Source organism: Pristis pectinata, chromosome 9 (genome assembly GCF_009764475.1).
Source record: "Pristis pectinata isolate sPriPec2 chromosome 9, sPriPec2.1.pri, whole genome shotgun sequence".
Classification (NCBI taxonomy): domain Eukaryota; kingdom Metazoa; phylum Chordata; class Chondrichthyes; order Rhinopristiformes; family Pristidae; genus Pristis; species Pristis pectinata.
The window spans coordinates 76,212,731-76,232,943 of NC_067413.1; the positions used below are offsets into that span (position 1 = coordinate 76,212,731).

Genomic DNA, 20,213 nt, shown 5'->3' on the forward strand with positions numbered 1-20,213 from the left:
TATGGCTGATTCTGTTAAGTTTCTGGTGAAACTTAAACCCCCACCCTCCTTGATTGTGGTAGGAAACAGGCAATGGTAACGTTTTGAAAGATAAGTGATTTGATTCTCTTATAGGAGATGGTTATTGTCCAGCTTGTGTCCATTATGCAGGTTTCTTGTTTGCATGTTGTGATATTTAACTTTTGTTACATGATCGTGAAGTCACTGAGTTTTCACGGTTTGATTTGTTTATGAAACACGCTTTGTTAAAAAGTAAAGAAATCTTAAGTCTTGTAATATTATGAATTGTTCTGTTTACTGTTTTGCTTCATATTTACACGAATTAATGTTTTACAGCAACAAGAAGAATATGCCAGAATCAACTGTTGGAAAGAAAAAAGGAAAACGGAAACATGAATCTTCCCCTGAAAATTCAGATATGGACAAAACACCACCTCCATCTCCACAGGAAGAGGATGAATTGGGAGTGCAGGTGAATTTGGTCTCAAACTTCCCCAAGCTTGCATATTGAATACATAACTTATGGGTATTGCAGGTACTAGTGGAGAACCTTGGTGACATGGATATTGGAAACACAGTATTATTTAGAATAGTGAAACTAAAATATTTCTTTAATCTTAGGGGGTGGAAAAATAATGCTGGAAATGTTTCAAGTTGGGTGACATCTTGGAGTGATAGCAATAGCTAACTTTTCAGTTTATCTTTTGTTTTATAAATTCTGTTCAAGGAGGTCTGAGAATTCCCATTAATTGCATTTGTGTGCTTGTAGGATCTGTCTTTAAATATTCATTCATGAGTGGGGGAGGCATGATTACTTGCGGATTTATTAAACACACAATACTTGTGCTGATCCATTTGTTCAGGCAACTGAGTAAACCAGGCAAAAATTTCCTCAACCAAATGTAAACCATTTTTCATTGGTTTTGGGAAAGGATATCCCTGTCCACTACGCTTCTTAAAATTATGGTTTCAGGAAATACTGGAACATTTGGTTTGTACCAATGAAGCATCTAGAGGTCAACCAAGCATTTAACCTCAAAGCTTAAGCATTTTGAGTGCAATCCAAAGGCACTTTTCCTTGAAGATTTAAAGTATCTAGTATTGGGTGGGTGCCTTCATGGTTATTTCAAAAGTTAAACAAGGATATTGGGCAACTATAACAGACTTGGACCAAATTTATTTGGCCAAGCAGCCTTTCTTCCATATACCTGCAAAATGTGATTTTATTTATAGAATTCTTTTTGAACCTACTAATTTCTTCAAGCAGAAGAGCCAGTTAATTAGTAGCTATCAGCATCCTTCAGTATGAAATGTGCATTAAACTTGAACTTCAGACCTTGGCTTTCTTATCCACTTTTCTTGGTCATATGGAATCCAGGTAACATGGAAGTGGGCTGTTTTCTCTGTTTAGATTTCATTGTTTTTAATTTTTCTGCAGACTGAGCAGCTGATTTTTTTTTACCAATTTGCATCTCATTTTTCAAAATTCTGTTTATCCTACCTATTGTATCCCTTCCTATTTTACAATAATGACTACAATTCAAAAAATAGTCAAATTTCATTTATTATAAAGCAGTTAAGTAGTTCTGATGTCATGAAGTGTTTTGTATAAATGTAGGTCTCTCTTTCCATCCACCTTTTCAATATAAGGTTGTCTTTGCAGTTCCTAGTTCCAACAGCTTTTACGTTTGAACCCTAACCTGTCCTTTCAGTCTATGGAGACGTTGACTTTGTTAATGTTTTTTCTTTATCTTGTCGTCTTCTGCACAACCAGAGAAAACAATAGGGAAAGCCCTGTTCAGGAAAATCTCTCTCATTTTAAGACCTATAGGATTCGCTGCCATTTTGGTGGTATTTTCACTCCATCCAAGGTTGTCATATTCTTCCATGTGTAGAGATTTGTCTAGGTACTCATGGTAATCCTCCTTGTTTGTAATAGTTGCAATAATGCAAGCTAACACCTGACTTCCCTGTGTGTTCAGTTAATGAGTTCATCTTTTCCAATTTCTATATATCTGTATATATTCCCTATTATATTGCTGTTATTTTTCTCAGTCAAACTTTTGATGAACTTCCATGCTTCAGTATCAAGGTCTAGCTAATCAAACTAAGGACAGGCTGGTTTGGGGATGCGTTAAACTTGGGTGCTGTACAGTTTTTATTCAGCATTTATAACATTAGAATGGAGAATATTGAAGAAGGATAACAAAACAAATCTTTCTGAACTGGGCCTCTGCAGAAAAAAAAAGTTTAAGAATCTCTAAAGAAAGTACTTACTGTGCAAATTCATATTACCCAAGTTGTTTGATTTCCACAGTTTAATGTATTTTTTCGCTTGTTTAGTCGGGACTGATTATGGATGAGCATATGGTGAATGCTATGATTGCACAGAGCATTGTTATCCTTTAAAATTATCTTGAATATGTTCCGTAGCCTTGTAAAAGAGCTGCATCTTTATTGAACTGTCATACTCCGTAATGAAATATCCAGTTATACAAGGTCATATTCATCCTGTTGTACCCCAAGGATGCTTATTGCATGTCTGTGTTTAACTTTTGTTCAGATTGGTTAAATAGAAGTTTGGTACAGTTTTTCATGGATGGAAGAACTATCACGTCACTTAATGCATCTACTGGCAGATGGCCATAAATTGTATTGGTTGAGGATATGGATATACAGTGGTATGCAGAAGTTTGGGCACCCCGGTCAAAATTTCTAAGCGAGTAAAAGATGACCTGATTTCCAAAAGGCATAAAGTTAAAGATGACACATTTCTTTAATATTTTAAGCAAGATTACTTTTTTATTTCCATCTTTTTATAGTTTCAAAATAACAAAAAAGGAAAAGAGCCTGAAGCAAAAGTTTGGGCACCCTGCATGGTCAGTACTTAGTAACACCCTCTTTGGCACGTATCACAGCTTGTAAATGCTTTCTGTAACCAGCTAAGAGTCTTTCAATTCTTGTTTGGGGGATTTTCGCCCATTCTTCCTTGCAAAAGGCTTCTAGTTCTGTGAGATTCTTGGGCTGTCTTGTAGAGGCACTGCTCTTTTGAGGTCTATCCACAGATTTTCGATGTTTAGGTCGGGGGACTGTGAGGGCCATGGCAAAACCTTCAGCTTGTGCCTCTTGAGGTCGTTTGTTGTGGATCTTGAGGTGTGTTTAGGATCATTATCCTGTTGTAGAAGCTATCCTCTTTTCATCATCAGCTTTTTTACAGACGGTGTGATGTTTGCTTCCAGAATTTGCTGGTATTTAATTGAATTCATTCTTCCCTCTACCAGTGAAACGTTCCCCGTGCCACTGGCTGCAACACAAGCCCAAAGCATGATCGATCTACCCCTGTGCTTAACAGTTGGAGAGGTGTTCTTTTCATGAAATTCTGCACCCTTTTTCTCCAAACATACCTTTGCTCATTACAGCCAAGAAGTTCTATTTTAACTCCATCAGTCCACAGGACTTGTTTCCAAAATGCATCGGGCTTGTTTAGATGTTCCTTTGCAAACTTCTGACGCTGAATTTTGTGGTGAGGACGCAGGAAAGGTTTTCTTCTGATGACTCTTCCATGAAGGTCATATTTGTGCAGGTGTCGCTGCACAGTAGAACAGTGCACCACCATTCCAGAGTCTGCTAAATCTTCCTGAAGGTCTTTTGCAGTCAAACGGGGGTTTTGATTTGCCTTTCTAGCAATCCTATGAACAGTTCTCTCGGAAAGTTTTCTTGGTCTTCCAGGCCTCAACTTGACCTCCACTGTTCCTGTTAACTGCCATTTCTTAATTACATTACGAACTGAGGAAACGGCTACCTGAAAATGCTTTGCTATCTCTTTATAGCCTTCTCCTGCTTTGTGGGCGTCATTTATTTTAATTCTCAGAGTGCGAGGCAGCTGCTTAGAGGAGCCCATGGCTGCTGATCGTTGGGACAAGGTTTGAGGAGTTGGTGTTTATAAAGCTTTGAAATTTGCGTCACCTGGCCTTTCCTAATGATAACTGTGAACAAGCCATAGCCCTAACAAGCTTAATGAAGGTCTGAGACCTTGGTAAAAGTTCTCTGAGAGCTCAAATCTCTTGGGGTGCCCAAACTTTTGCATGGTGCTCCTTCCCTTTTTTTCACTCTAAAATTGTACAAAACAAAAATAATACACTAATCTTGCTTAAAATGTTGAAAAGAATGTTTCATCGTAAACTGATCTCCAAAAGTCAAAGTTAATTTTCTACTCACTTAACTATTCACAGTAACAAATTTTGACTGGGGTGCCCGAACTTTTGCATGCCGCTGTAGGACGTCTTAGCAGATAGGAGAGACGCATGGCAGATAACGTAGAATAGAAGGAAATAGATAAGGAATAAGTAGGATTTTTTTGTTTCAGGGATTCAAGTGAATTACTGTTGCTGTTCGGTTTCTTTTCCTGGGTTGAATTTTTATCCCCATAAGTAACAAGAAGATAGACTCCATTCCTCTTGGCTGAGTATACACACAGGAAAAAAGCTGCTTGGCTAACACTGGCACCACAGTAACCTTATTCAATTGACTGTTCTTGGGTGTTTGTTTCACATGAGCAATCTCCTATTTCTTTACCTTACCTCATTTAGAACAGCCTTACTCTCTCCTCTCTCATTTATCCATGTTCCTTTTTAAATGTAGCCATGCTGTTCTTGGCTACACCCAGTAGCAAGTTCCATGTCGGAAGCATTTGGGTAAAGAAGTTCCTCTCAAATTCTCCACTAAAGTTAGTGATGACTTGTGTTCATTTTAAACTTGTTGATGGACATTAATAGAGTGACAATAGTGTTAACTTTTCAAAACACTTAAACAGGAAGATGAGATGTTCTAGAGTGGTATTATGATGTATTTCTGCTACACAAACACAGTTGCACTAGGCATCTAACTGCTTTGTTACAGAATGCATGAAAAATTGACCCACTGTAAATGAAGCCCACAATTTGTGCCCAATTTGGATTTTCTGTGCTCAAAACTCTCAAAAGCTAGGTTGCCCAAATGAAATCAATGCATGTTTGAAATTGTCAATGAAATGTTGCTACTTTTACAGCTGCAATTTTGTTTCATTCTGTCACTTTTCAGAAGCGCCGTTCTAGTCGACAAGTGAAAAGAAAGCGGTATACGGAGGATTTAGAGTTTAAAATATCTGATGATGATGATGCAGGAAAGGATTCTCCATTAAACACTTCACAATCAGAACAGGTATTTGTCTTGTCATTAACCATTAATAGTTTAAATTTAAGTTTTAATGATTTTAACCTTGGTTTTGTAAGTGGGGTGTGTGGCTAATTGTGTACTTCAGTTTTCTTTCCCTTGGCATGAGTAAACTGATGAGGAAAAAAGCTAGTCACATCATATTAAAGTCAAGCTCACTTGTCATAGTTTTCAATGCACTGTAGAATTTTAATCCAACTTTTGTTTTATTCAGTTATAAAATAGCATTTGTCACCCCACAAATACATACCAATCTCAGCAACTGGCAGCTTGCTAGATCTGCCTTGTTATCAGGAAGAGGATTTGAGTACAAGAATATTCGGATGTCTTGCTCCAACTATATTGGGCCACGGTGAGGCTCTGTTTGGAACATTGTGTGCAGGTCTTTCCCTACCTAAAGGGGATACACTTCAGGGCTGCTGGAGTGTTACAGAGGGATGACTGTTTTAATTTTGTAAATACTGAATTGAGAATAATGTAAGTATGTTAATAAACCTTAAAAGAGCCTATACTTGCAGTAGAGAGACTGCAGAAAAGGTTGACCGGATTAATTCCTGAGAGTACAGATTAAGCAGGCTAGGGCAGTATTTTATGTAGAATTCAGAAAAGTGAGTGATTTCATCAAAAGTACTGATATTTTACGGGCCTTGACTGAGTTCCCCACCTGGAGTGCCAAGAATCAGGAGTCGCAGGCCACAAAGGGCAAGTTGTTCCAGGTAGAGATAAGAAATTTCTTCACCCAGAACGTGATGTATTTTGGAGTTATGTACCCTTAAGAGATCTGGAGCCTCAATTTCTGCATATATTCAATAAGAGTTAACAAATTATTAGATATTAAGGAAATTGAATGATATGGGGTTAATGCAGGAAAGAAATGCTGAGGTGAAGAGTTAGCCATGGTCTTAATGGTGGACCATGCATGATGAGGGGGAAAATCATTGCCGGCTACTGTTTGAATGTCATCCAGGGTTTGATCCAAGTAAACTGGACTAACCTTTTTGGTTGAAAGATTTCTTTTGAAAGGATTAATAATCTGAGACCACCCCATCAAAATTATAATATGTTGCTTGTATATCAAAGTGCTGTAAAGCATTTAATACTTGTAAATGAACCCTTTCAATGAAATCCCTTGTCATTGTGGTATTTTCTTTTACTCCAAAGCTAAATTTAGCATTGAAGAAAGAGCTCATCTATTGTCAAGTTTTGTTGCCACTGCAGGAAATCTTCCATTATTCCATGGGTTTGCCAGGGATGGGCAATGAATGTAGACCTCAGTGGGAACATACAGATCAAAAATTTTCAAAGTAGTATTAAACTTGGTTGAATGGTTCTTAAATTAACAGTTCAAGCAAGTTGTCATTGAATTGCACATGGTCAGACATGATGACCTGTAGAATTGGAAGATGAGATCTTTGGATTAGAGGGGAATTGAAATAAAGGTAGGAGAGGGAAGGAAAGGGGAAGTGTGAAAAAGGGTAGGGGAAGAAAGGATGTGATGGAGGAGGAGACAGAGTCTCTTCATCACATGGGTCGGTATGAGGGTGGTCAGAGTTGATTACTTCAGGCCTAACATAAGGGGTAGAATATTTTGGGAACCTGTGGCCAACCACCTGTTTACCAAGCAGCTGTTATAGTCCTATTGAAATGTGGGGCAGAAGGAAGAAAGAGGATCCTTCAAGGGCTTAAAACAAGTAGTTAATTGGTTTACTTATCTACAACATGGCTGCTGGTTGAGTCAAATTAATGGTACTCCATAGTGACACTTGGTGGCCAGCATTTGAAAGTACAAAAATCCTGGTATTACACTGCAGTATATTAACTGTATATGTTGTAGCTAATGCCCATCTTGTAATCAGAGTTACAAATACTACATCTAAATTAACAATTTAATTTTGATGCAGTATTTTTTGTTTAATTTTCTTTTTCCTTGCTTTTTAACTGTCCAATCTTTTAAAGCATTTTTTCAGTTTTTGTGGGTGAGGCTATAATTATCGTTCAAGTGAATTTGGAGGATTTTGCAGAGGCAGAATTGATAGCATAGTTTCAGTGCTTTGAGGTGTCTGCTGTAGGTAGTACAGGTCTCAAAAGCATACAAGAGGATTTGGGACACTGCTGCGTGATAATTCAAGAGTCTGAGTCTAGTGTATCTTCAAATACACTTAGCCTCATTTGACCAAAGGCTGTGCTGGCGCATTAAAGGCACTGTGAATCTTATCATCGATATCTGCCTTTGCCGTGAGGTGCCTCCCAAGAGTGGTCCACGTTTTCCTAGTCTTGCTGTCAACCAATATCATTTGAGTACATTGTGGCACAGTGTGGGCAGACTGGTAGAGAATCTATCATACAGATGTTGAGCGCACGCAAATGCAAGTGCTGGCGGTACACTTGACGTGTGATGACCCTTTGAGGGTTTTTGAAATATCTGAAAATTGTGAAAGGTGCTAAATAAAGTGCAACTTGATTCTATTTTCTCACCTTTTGGGGGCTTAATTTTTGTGCCTCCGCCATTCCTGCCTCCCCTACATCTTTTCTGAAAAGGGAAGACTCTAATTTCAGCTTGGAGGTAGGGAGCAATACTAAATTTATAGTGCCATTTGGTGAGCTGCTGCTTTTTCCTCGACTCCAGGATAAGCCTCAAATTGATACATTAAAGCTAATCTAGCTCTGTCAAATCTCAGTTTCACTTTTTCTAACCAGCTTTCCCATCCCCATTGTGCTCTTTTGTTCCTGGCTCCAAACAAAAAATGTATATGAAAAAGTTGCAACTAAGATTCCTGTAAACAAAGTGGAATGAATGTTTGATCTTTTGTTGCTGGTCAAGGGCCTGGCCTGTAATTTCCTGCTCACGTGACCATATTTCACAGCACTGTTTACTTTGGAAAGGAACTGGAATTTGTAGCTAATTAATGCAATTGTGGTAAGTTTGGTTAATCTTTTGGTCTTAACTGCTAACTGAAATTTTGAGAGGGTGATGGTACAATAATAGAAAAATCATTGAACATTTTGAATATAATTACCCATCATGGCAGTTCCTCAAAGCATTGACAGCTCTTGGCATTGTGTATGCCTTAATTCCTAGGCTTTGAAAATCTTGTACAGTAAGTACATCACCTGTAGTAACTTCATTAAAATACTCCTCCGAAATCTTTACATTGTTTTAGAGTAGTGCTAAGCAAGTTTACAAGGTACTCAGTATTTTGATTGCAAACCACTTCCTTAAAGAACTACTGCAGTATGCAAATTTTGCAAGGAAGGCATCTAACTCTAGAGTTAACAAGTCAACAAATTGGTATTATAAATATTACTGGTTTTAAATCACTAATGTGTGCAAAATATAAGGTCTGGAATTTGACTGCTCACTGACCTAATTAAATCACAGTGCAAAAGTTCTGTTCCCAATTTCTAAACTTTGATTGTCCTTGCCCTATGTTTACTTGTATTGTTTGTTGGGAGTACGTTCAGCCAATTTGTTCAGGTGCTGTTTCTGCATCTGTGAGGTTGCTTGTAGCGAGCATGAATACATAGGCAGATGATGGGACATGGAAGATTTGCACAATTTGATATTAAAATTGTCTTTTTAGGATACGTCAACTGGTCCAGTTACTGAGAAGATCATGAGTATGCGAATAGTAAAGAAAACGGTAAGTATTTTAAAGAGTCTTAAAGTGCAGTTATCTGGGGTGTAATTGATTTGCAGCTCCTTCTGAAATTTTTAATTTTCAGTCTGTAGTACAGGTATTTGAACTGTCAGTAATAGCTGGTGGCCAGGTAACAGTAGCAATATAAAACTTGAGTATATTAAAATCCTTTGGCGGCTGTTGATTATATGGATTGACTGCAATTTAGTATTTGAATGGTTGGCCTTGTACTGAAAAATGATGAGTGTGAAATGTACTTATTCTGCAAAGAATACATAATTCTGGGTTTATTAGCTTCTGTTTGAGTTTTAAATTTTCCCTGGTAGGGGCTCTATTTTAAATTCCAACACATTTTGAGATTAGTTTTTAAGATTGCCAACAATAATACTTGTGGCTTCCAGTAGTGCAGCTGCAAACTGGCTGCTGCCTCAGGAAATGGTACATTTGGCATATGCTTAACACTGTGGGTTTGGCAGGAAGCCAGGTCGAGGTCAGGTTATTGTGAATGGAGTAGCTGGTGGTTAAGGAGGAGATAAAATGATTCATGAGTTGGTTGACACAGTAAGCAGAGTAGTTGGAATTGATAGCTTTTTTTGTCAGGGTATTGCAGGGGAAAAAAGTAATCTCCGCCAAAGGAAACTTTTAGTGTTCTTTTCTTTCTAATTCTACTTAAGTACATTACAACTGCGTCCCTAACCACTTCATGGTGGTGAAGTGTCTGGAGACTTAAATGACAAATGGTTTGTGTTGACATTGGGTTCTAAAATGTGCTTGTGATTTCAGACCGAGTCTGGAGAAGAAGTTGAAGTAGAAGAACTATTTGTTAAATATAAAAACTAGTAAGTATGTTTGTGGATTCATTTTAAAACTGAAGTGAACTGTAGCACAAACTTTGGAAAGTATTTACTTTGATACTCATGAGGGTTACTGCCCTGCATATGATTTTTGAAAGGCACTGAGTGGAAAATACTCTGTCTTAATTAGTGGCCCTCTCAGTATTGTCTTCAAAGCCTCTGTCTGTCTGACTGAGGAACTGCACATTTTGTATTTCTGAATATCAAACAGTTATCTACAATATAATTTTCATAAACAGTTTAAAGCATTGCAAATAAACAGGAAGGAAATAGACTAATGAAAAAGCAGCAAAAATAAACTGAACAAGTAGCAGCAGAGATAAGAAAATAAAGCCGCAGCAGCAAGCTCTAATTGTCAAGAAGCAGAAGGGAGACCAATGCAATCAGTGAAAGAAAAAATATTTTAAAATTAAAAGTCCTTCTCTGCTACCATCTTATGCCAATAACTGGAGGCTGAAATATTAAAGGTTTCACATTCTAACAACCTTTTAATCATATAAAATGTAGTAGAAATGCTTAGACTATGCAGCAAGTGTTGAAAGAAATATAAACTTGTCTACTTTGCATCCCTTCTTCCAATGTGTGAGATAGTGTGGTGGAACAGGTTTTAAGCAAGTATAAGTGCACGGAAGGTGGGACTGTAGGGGAAAAGAGGAAGTAACAAAAGGGATGTTTTGTAATAAGTTGGAAGGCCAGAAACATTAAATGATCAGGAGCATTGCCAAAATGTGCTATCTTTAAAAAATGAAAGTAGTCATAATGAGCTGGTAATCTCCTTGTTTCAAGATAAATTCCTTCACAATGATTGCCATGAATTGAAGGTAGATGTTCAGTATCTCTGTATTTTGCATATGATAATGCAAAATAAGGTCTATTGACTATATTTTCCATGAATGTATTTATTCAGTGCTTTTACCACTGATTTGGTAGCACAGTGGTTACATCTTGGCTCAGAGTGAAAGGATTTAGGAACCCAGCAGGTACAGACATTATACAATTGTTACCAATTGCAATTTACACCAGTAATCTATAAATGCACCAGTGCAAATATGCATGTTGCTGTGGAATTTAATCATCCCTACAATGTAGGATACATTATCAGAATAGATTTCCTTTAATTCATACATCAATGAATATGGGTGTAATTTACAAATATAACTGGTGGTGATATGCATGGTATCCAGCCTAAGCCTTCCCAAATTGTGTTGTTTTATATAGAGTTGCTGGCTTTCTACCCCCTCCCTTGCCTTATTAAGGTTTTTTGAAAATAGTATTCCACTATTTTCTTTGTACAAATCAAAACATGTTATCTACAAATCTTAAAGGTTGAAAGTTATTTTGAAGTGAATGATTTTTTTTGTACTTGAGGTGGGGGGGGTAAGGGTGGGAGGCAGGCAATCTATAGCTGACTTTAACACTTAAAAGTGCTAGTGGTTTGTTTTTTGTTTCGTATAACACTAAACCCACATCCTCCACATAATTTGTCCTCCCAACTTGTACAGTCCAGAGGCTTCCACGATTAATGTCGTCCTTGAAGCTGCTCATTGACAGTGCTAAAATGAGGAAGACAAGTGTGTTAGTGTAGTTGATATCTGCACTGAATGAAAATCAAAAAACTTCAGATGTTGAAAATCTGAAATAGACAAAGTGCTGGGAATACTCAGCAGGTCAGACAGCATCTGTGGAAAGAGAAACAGAGTTAACACTTCAGGTTAAAGGGTCTGAGTTCTAACAAAGGGTTTTCCATTTGAAATGTTAACTCTGCTTCTCCTTCCACATCTTGATTTTCCATCTTTATTAATGTTACTATCTGCACTAATTATATAAACTTTAGTTGAGGGCACTATTACCATTTGTGTTGTGACAGTGGTATGGCACATGGACTGAGTTCTGTCTGGACCAGCTGATAGATATTCATCTATTCATTGAATTGGGAATAACCACTATTACTGGCCATGGGGCAACTTCCTCAATTTCCTTCTGAAAAGCAGAATAACTTATCAAGGGGCAAGGTAGAATTATACCCATCAATTATGAAACTCTGCTTAGAGCAAATATTGAATCTGGACTTTGGTCGGTATGCCTCCTACAGAGGAAACTAAAATGACATTGCTGAAGAATAAAATTGTTCTGTTTGGTACTTTGCAAATTAGTTTGGAGTTGGGTAATCCTAATTTTTCTCAGTTCAGATTTATGAGTAAAAATGGGCAGGATTATTTCTGTAAGAGATGTTAATCCATTTTTATCGGAGATAAACTATTCTCTGAATCAATATCTACACAAAAAGCAAAATACCTCAGATGCTGGAAATCTGAAATATAACATAGTGCTCAGCTCGGGCAGCATCTGTGGAGGGAGAAACTGGTAGTGTTTCAACAGAACTGGGAAAAGTTAGAGAAAGTTTTGAGTTGCAGAGAAAAGGGGAGGGTCCAGGAGGAGAAAAGTGAAATTCTGTGATTGGTTGGAAGCCAGGAGAGAGTGAATGATAGTGGTGTTACTGGCTGAGGGAGAATCATAAAGGCTAGTGATTAACAAAAGGTCTTTCTACGAAGGTGCGAATGGAGAGGACAAATTGAAATCTGAATTTGCCATGAGAGGGGAAAACAAAATGCTGAAATTGAGAATCAAGGCTGGAAGCTGATTGTCTGACACTGTTGGATTTTACTGTTGAATCTGAGAGGCCTAGTCAGAAGATGAGGTGCTGGTTCTCGAGCTTGTGTTGAGCTTAATTAGCATAGTGTAGGAGTCTAGAGAGCGAAATAAGAGTGAGATGGAGAATTAAAATGACAGGAAACTAGATATCTGGGGTTCTCCATATGGACTAACCAGGTGTTCTGCACAGCAGTCACCTAATCAGTGTTTTGGTCTCTGTTGTAGAAGTAAGTGTATCATGAACACAATGCAATATACAACATTGGAAGTAGTACAAGTAAATCACTGCTCCACCTGGAAACAATTCCCTTTCCTAGACATGGGAAGGGAGAAGGTAAAAGAGCAGGTGTTAAATCTTTGATTTTGTGGGAAAGTAGGTATCACTTGAGGTAAATGTAAACCAGACCATCCTGGAGGGGACTGCCTCTTCAGGATCATGAAGGGTAGTTTGGAGGGTGGTACTGATATGTCTAGTGCTGGCATTGACTTGGAGATATCAAAAAATTACTGAAATTTATTGATGGAGCTGAAGATGAGGATAAGTGGATCCCTGTTTCTGTTCTAGGTGGGAACAACAGAACTGCAGGAAATGGAACAGATGCAGTTGAGATAAAGACATTACGGAGGCACCGGTGTGGAAAATGTTGTTGTCTGAACAGATGCAATGGAGAGTGGAATGGGATCCTTGCAGGAAGCAGGGTGGGAATCTGTAAGCATGTAGTGGATACTGGTTGCCAACCTGACCCATGAAGGATGGGATGGGAAGGGGAAAATCAGAAATGCACCGTACTGAAGTGAGGACGGTGGAAATTGGAAGCAAAGCTGTTTAAACTTTTGAGTTCCATTGGAGGGTAAGAAATAGCAGTGATAGTCATCAATGCACTGGAATAAATCGGGAGTAAGTGGATAGGTGCTGAGTTCGATTGAAGCAATATTCCACGTATCCCACAAAGATTCATGGCTTTAGATGCATGCAAGTTCCCAAAGCTGCACCATTTATTTAGAGGTAGTGAGTGGAGTTAAAGGGGCAATTCTTCAATAGAAGTTCAGCTAAGTTTAAGAGGGTGGTAGTTGAGTCCCCGTTTCAAGAAGGATGTGAAGGGCTCGCAGGCAATTCCAGAACAGGATGTAGATGGTTTGGATATCCTAGATGAAAGTGAACTGGTTGAATCTAGGAAAACCTAAAAGTTGAGAGTATCAGAATTGTTGCAAATGTAGGTGGGATGAGACAGGACCGGGGGGTGGGGGGAAAGAAATTTTGTTGGACAAGAAAAGGTTGAAATGTTGGGTCTAGCTAGAAAGTCCTGCTTGTAGATCTTTAGGAGGAGGTAGAAGCAGGCTGTATGTAATTGGGGGGACTAGGGTTGAAGGCTGTAGAGAGGTCATATCTAGAGAAAATGAGGTCAGTAACTATTTGCCAAATGTGGTGGGTTCATGGTCTGGAGGGAGCGAATGTAACAGCTGTCATTTGGCCTCTGCAAGGTAGGGGTCAGTTTGCCAAACTACAGCTCCACCATTTTTGTCAGCAGGTTAGCCCTTAGCACAATCCTGGAGGTTTGGGAGGGGGAAGGCGTGGGGTATGTTAGAGTAGGTGTATGGAATTGAAAAATAATCAACATCACGTTGGCATTTTGCAATCATAATTCTGGGAAGCGTTAATTATGAGTTTTAATTATGCGGGAAAAGAAGGTTGAATATGGGCAATGTGCGTGTGGCCCTCATCGACATCAAGGCCGCATTTGACTGCTTAGCATAATGGATCTAGAGTTAAAATAGAATTCTCCACTGGTAGGAATCATGCCTATAACTAAATAAAAATGAAGATAGTGTAAATTGGAGATTATTCATCTAAGCCCAAGCACATTGCTGCAGCTCCTCAGTATGTTGTGCTAGGCAAAGCCATTAGTGATCTTCCCTCAATCATAATGACAGAAATAGAGATTTTTTTTATAGATAATTGCAGTTTTCTGTTCCATGTGCAATTCCAAGCAGCACAATATATGCTTGGGCTGAAGAATAGGAAGTAAGATTCAAAACATACTGGTGGCAGCCAACAAACATCTCTTAACCTTTGAGCAATCTCCCCTTAATCTTCAATGACATTACCATTGCTGACACCCTCTTCCCACCACCACCCCCCCCCCCCCCCAAATTAAAATCCAGGATTAGTATTGCCCAGAAGCTTAGTTGGGACAACAGCATTTTTTTTTGGCTATAAAAATGTGTCATGCACTTCATATTCATTATTTACTCAATTCCTAACTCCCCAAAGCCATTCCCGCCATTTATAAAGCACAGTTCATGAATGTTGAAGGAATGCTCTGAACTTGTCTGCATGAATGCAACTCCAACAATCCTGACGGCCTCAACTTCTGAGACCAGCTGTTTGATTGGCACCCATTCCTGACCCTGAATGTTCACTCCATCTCCCACCAGTCCATTATAACTGAAATATTTTTATTGCTTCACTTTGCATGCATGTTGCACTGATGCAACATGCCAAGCAAGGCTACCTTGACAATGGCTCTTAAACTTGTGACTCCCACCATTTAGACACACAAAGGAATGAAGTGGCTGCCACAAAAATTCTTTTAAGCCACGTACCATTTGGACTTGGGGATATATCATCTATCCTGATACACTGGACAAATATTCTGGAACTCTACCCAACACCACTGAAATATCTTCAAGTGGACTGCAGCATTTCAAGAAGGTTGCTCAGCACCTCACCTCCCATCAAGGTCATTTAGGATAGGACTACAACCTCCAATTCCTATGAAAGAAAAATAGTCATGGCATTCTGAAAATTAATTCCGTGTAGACTGAAACGTTACATTAATTTGATTATGCACAAATATTTTTGAACCTTTTTTGTTCTATTACATTTCAGAGGAATTAAAATATTAACCCCTCCCCTACCCCACCCAAGGCAAGTATAATTGGGTTGTTAATGTTTCTAGCTTCAATGTAGTAATTGAAGTATTCATAATTTTGGTGACGTGAATTCTGAGTATATTGTTTTTTTTCTTTCACCACCACCACCCTGTTCTCTCTCTTCCCCACCCCCACCCTCCAACCACACCCTTCAGTTCTTACCTTCATTGTCAGTGGACCACTGTGGAGCAACTGGCAAAGGACAAGAGAATTCATCAGAAGATTAAACGCTTCAAAGCAAAGCAAGCACAAATGAATAAGTTTCTCACTGAGGTCAGCATTTTATTTTTATAGATTAGTAAATCTGCCATTGTGTTGTTCAGAAATCATTTATAAAATTGTTTTCCAAGGCATTTTCCATTTTCATGTTCTAGGTAATCCATGCACTTGTACACTTTCCTTATTTTTCTGTTTTTTTTCTTACCTGCTTTCAGTAAGCTTTTTTCATGATCCAGGCTTTACCCCTGACACATTCTTTCTTTCATTTGTCCTCAGCTGATGTCTGCATTGGCTCACTTTTACAGTCAATGCCATGTGCCTACTTGCATTTCCTCCCACTGTTGTTCACCTTTCTTAATCTGTTTCTCTCCCCCACCACTTTTCTTTAACTCCTCTGTGAGCCTTTTGCCTCCCCATGCTGTCTCTATGCTATTTGCATTCACTCTTTGCCTCAGCATTATAATTATCCAATTAGTTATATATGATCTTTTATTGACCAGGATGTATTGTTACTTCTTGGCCGACACAGCTCCTTTGACACATTTGGCCACATTTTCTCCTTCCAGTGTCTTTCCTCCATTGTATTAAGCCAGGTCTTGGTTCCAGTCACTTTAAAAAATCAGTAGTTGGGTATCTGCACCTCTTTTGTATAGACTTTGTTTAAAAGCCTTTCTTTTACATGGACTTTTATCTCTCTCGCCTCATTTTTGTCTGCAATTCTATGATGCACCTTTGGGATATTATATTATCAACTGCATTGTAAAACTTAATCCTATGTTTTTACTATATGTGCTTTATCAAGGTTAAAAGCACATCAAATTACTGTACCAAAATTGTTTCTACTGCAAATTTTGTAGTAATACTTGCTCCAACTTCATATTGCTGTGCACTTGCCATTGTTCCTTGTTGCTTCTGAAACGACAACAATGACTTGTGATAGGGAGCAGAGCCTGCAAAACACTTGTAGCAGAAAAGAATGTCATTATGATTGTACACATCTGAATCGTCGAATTTAATTTGTCTTTTTGTGAATAAACATCAGAATGGGCAATTTTATGGGATCATTTCAATACCTAGTTTTTGTTGTAACCATTCACTTTAGGTAACAATGCAATTCACAATGTAAGCTTCAGTCTGTGACATTGCAGTTTGGCTTGACTAATTTGGTGTAACAGCTGAGTGAGAAGACATTGTAATAAGATTTCTTAAAAATTAGCTGGGATTACCTAATTACCTAGCATATTATAATTTCTGAAAATGGGGGTGGGGGAGTGGTATGCAAAGGCTGAAGATCTGAACTAAATATTTTGGAGTTGCTCAGTTCGGGCAACATTTGTGAATAGAAGAACAGAGTTAACATTTCAGAGTGGTAACTTTAAGAATGGAGAGATATTTATAAACCTATTATGTTTAATTTGCAGAGAAGCAAGAGGGAGTGGAGGGTGATGGGGAAATGGAGAGAATAATGTCTGTTAGGATGGAAACCAAGAAGAGATGAGTGGCACGGACTATTGTCAACTTTGAGGGTGTGCTGAAGATGCCCTCTTGAGATATAATCTTTCTCAAGGAGGGTATTAATAGAAGAATGGAGGGAAATAAAACGCCGGAACTAAGAGCTATAGAATACAGCAGTTTCTGGAAATTTGAAATAAAGAATGCTAGGAAGGCCCAGTGGGTCAGAGAACATTTGTGGAGAGAGAAAACCTAGATTACATCAGAACTGAACAGAGATTGAAAAGCAAAACAAAATGCAAATGCTGGAAGTCTGAAACAAAAACTCGCAGCAGGCTATACAAGTAGTAAGTGCAATTTTGGTACTGTTTTGAGAAGCCTACTTATGAAATAATTTAATGAACTGGATCATGTTGCTTTTCAGCTAGCCTCTTTGTAGAAAACATCAGCTAGATACTTCAGCTCTATCCTTACTTCCATGCTTATGCTTTGCAGCACAGAATTTTGGAACAGTCTAGAGGTCAGATTCTGCCACATCTAACCTCTTGCTTCACCACTGGACTCAGCTTTTAGTCCAGGACAGAGCACAGTGTCTTGAGCTGAGGGCCTAAATGCATTATGCACCCTTGAGCATTATACCAGAGATGGCTGGTGGATGTAGCATAGCCTCATTCTTTTTATTGAAAGGGTAATTGCTGGTTACATGTATTTTACGATATTTTACTTCTAGCTCTTAAAGGGGTTTCTAAATAAATTTATTTTTATTTTTAATTTTCCCTAATGTTATTATTTGAATCCTTTTGAATAGGTTTTAAACATCTCAGAACTATTAAGTGTCAAAGACAAGCTGTTAAAAGAACATTAGAGTGGTACCAGGCTGGGCTTCACCTGAGGCCTAGTTACCACTTCATTCATTTTCCAGGATGCAGGTGTCGCTGCAAGGCCAGCATTTATTGTCCTTCTCTAACTGTCCCTGAGAAAAAGGTGGTGAGCGGCTGCCCTGAAATATTACAGCCTTTCTAGTGAGGTACTCCAGCAGTACTGTTGTGAGTTCCAGTGTTTAGACCTGGTGAGGATGAAGGAGCAGCAATAAACTTCCAAGTCAGGATGGTATACGGCATGGGAAACCTATGGATGATGGTGTGTTTTTGTCCACCTTGATGGTAGAGGTGATGGGTTTGGGAGATGCTGTTGGACTTGCCCAGGCATATAACTGCAGTGCATTCTGCATCCACTGTGCTGGTGAAGAGGCTGAATGGTTAGAGTGGTGGATTGGGTGACAGTTAAACAGGCTACTTTGTTCTGGGTAGCTTACTAGGAATTGTTGGAACTGCATTCATTAAGACACAATGGAGAGTATTTCATCATACTCCTGGCTTCTGCCTTCTAGATGGTGGAAAGGCTTTTGGCATATGAGGTGGTGAATCACTCACTGCAGGATACCCAGCTCTATGACCTGCTCTTGTCACCACAGTATTTGTGGCTTATTCAGTTGAGTTTCTGGTCAGTGGTGACCCTAGTATGTTGATGGTGGGCTATCTGTGATATTACCACTGAATGTGAAAGGGAAGTTATAAAGTTTAAAATAGTTTATTGTGCACAATTATCAACATATATGCACAAGTACAACGAGAAACTTATTTGCAGCAGCATCACAGGCACATAACATTGTATAAGGAGTATTTCTCAAGAAAAGCATGAATTAAACAAATTTTTACAAAATTAAACAGTTTTTTACAAAATTAAACAGTTTTTACAAGAAAACAATTAGAACAAAGTCCATTTTAGTGCAAAGTGGTCAGTGTTGCTAAGCTATAGTGATCAAGGTTCTGCCGTTTGGTTCAAGAACCGAATGGTTGAAGAGAAGTAGTTGCTCTTGAACCTGGTAGTGTGGGACTTCGGGCTTCTGTACCTCCTGCCTGATGGTAGCTGTGAAAGGATGGCATGGCCCAGATGGTGGGGAATCTTTGTATGTTGTCACCTTGAGGGAGCACATCCTATAGATACTACCAGTGGGAAGGGATATGCCTGTGATGTATTGGGCAGAGTTCACTCTCTGCAGCTTCTTGCATTCCTGCACATTTGAATTGCTGTACCAGACCATGATGCAACCAGTCAGGATACTTTCAACAGTACATCTGTGGAAGTTTGTTAGTGTTCGGTGACAAGCTGAACCTCCTCAATCTCCTAAGAAAGTAAAGACGCTGGCGCACTTTCCTTGTGATTTTCTTATTATAGTCTCCTTTTGTTGGAGATTTTCGATACTTTGCACTTTTTGTGGTGCAGATGTTACCTGCCACTTTTCAGACTGTCTGAATGTTGTCTTGGTCTTGCTGCATGTAAGCATGGACTCCTTCATTTGCTGAGTAAAGAATTGTGAATGAAGTTGCGTGCAGTCATCCCACTTCTGAGCTTATGATAGAGGTAAAAGGTCATTTATGAAACAGCTGAAGATGGGTCGCCTAGAGCCCTGCTGTGAGGAGCTCGTGCATTGATGTCCTGGTGTTCCAATCAACACAGCTATCTTTTTGATGAGATGACAGCTTCCTTCTCGTTAATAGCTGGATTGAATTTGTCCTGCCTATTCTGAACGGGCCAAACCTGGTACCTATTCCATACAAGGTGGATACCAGTGTTGTACCTATATTGGAACAAGTCTCGGCTAGTTCTGGAGCACAGGTCTTTACTTCCCATCTGTGATACTGTGGTCTTTGTCTTTGCTGTATCCAGCACTCTCATCCATATCATGATAGCAGGTGGAGTGAATCAAATTGGCAAGAAACTAGCTTCTGCGATGGTGGGGTTCTTAGAAGGAAGCTGAGATGGATCACTTATTCTGCTGCACTTCTGGCTGAACATGGTTGTGAATGCTTCAGCCATTAGCACTCGCGTGCTGGTCCTGCTGCCTCTGAGGGTTGCAATATTCTTGAATGCTCCTTTTAGCTGCTTAATTGTCCACTGCCATTCAAGACTATGAAAATCAATATCTGCAGAAGCTGTAATAAAGGTGAATGCTGGAAGTACTCAGCAGGTCAGACTGCATTTGTGGGAAGAGAAACAACTAACATTTGTCAGAACTGAGGAGAGAAAAGAAGCTCATTGAGTTGCGGAGAAAGGGGATGTCTCTTATAAGGTGAAACTAGGATGACCATGGGGATAAACTGTAAACAAGTTTATCTGGCCATTGAGTGAATGGGAGCTGTTAAGGAGTGAGAACGTAGTTCTGAAATGCTGAGCAGGAAGACATCGGCAG

General features: G+C 38.9%; 1 protein-coding gene across 1 annotated transcript in view; it reads left to right on the forward strand.

Annotated features, from left to right (window-relative positions):
- Positions 1-20,213, forward strand: part of chd7 (chromodomain helicase DNA binding protein 7) — a 187,084-nt gene that overhangs the window by 82,894 nt on the left and 83,977 nt on the right. The window contains 5 exon segments of the mRNA XM_052022851.1: positions 337-472; positions 5,080-5,199; positions 8,793-8,852; positions 9,633-9,688; positions 15,445-15,562. Coding sequence (XP_051878811.1) covers positions 337-472; positions 5,080-5,199; positions 8,793-8,852; positions 9,633-9,688; positions 15,445-15,562 — 490 coding nt within the window.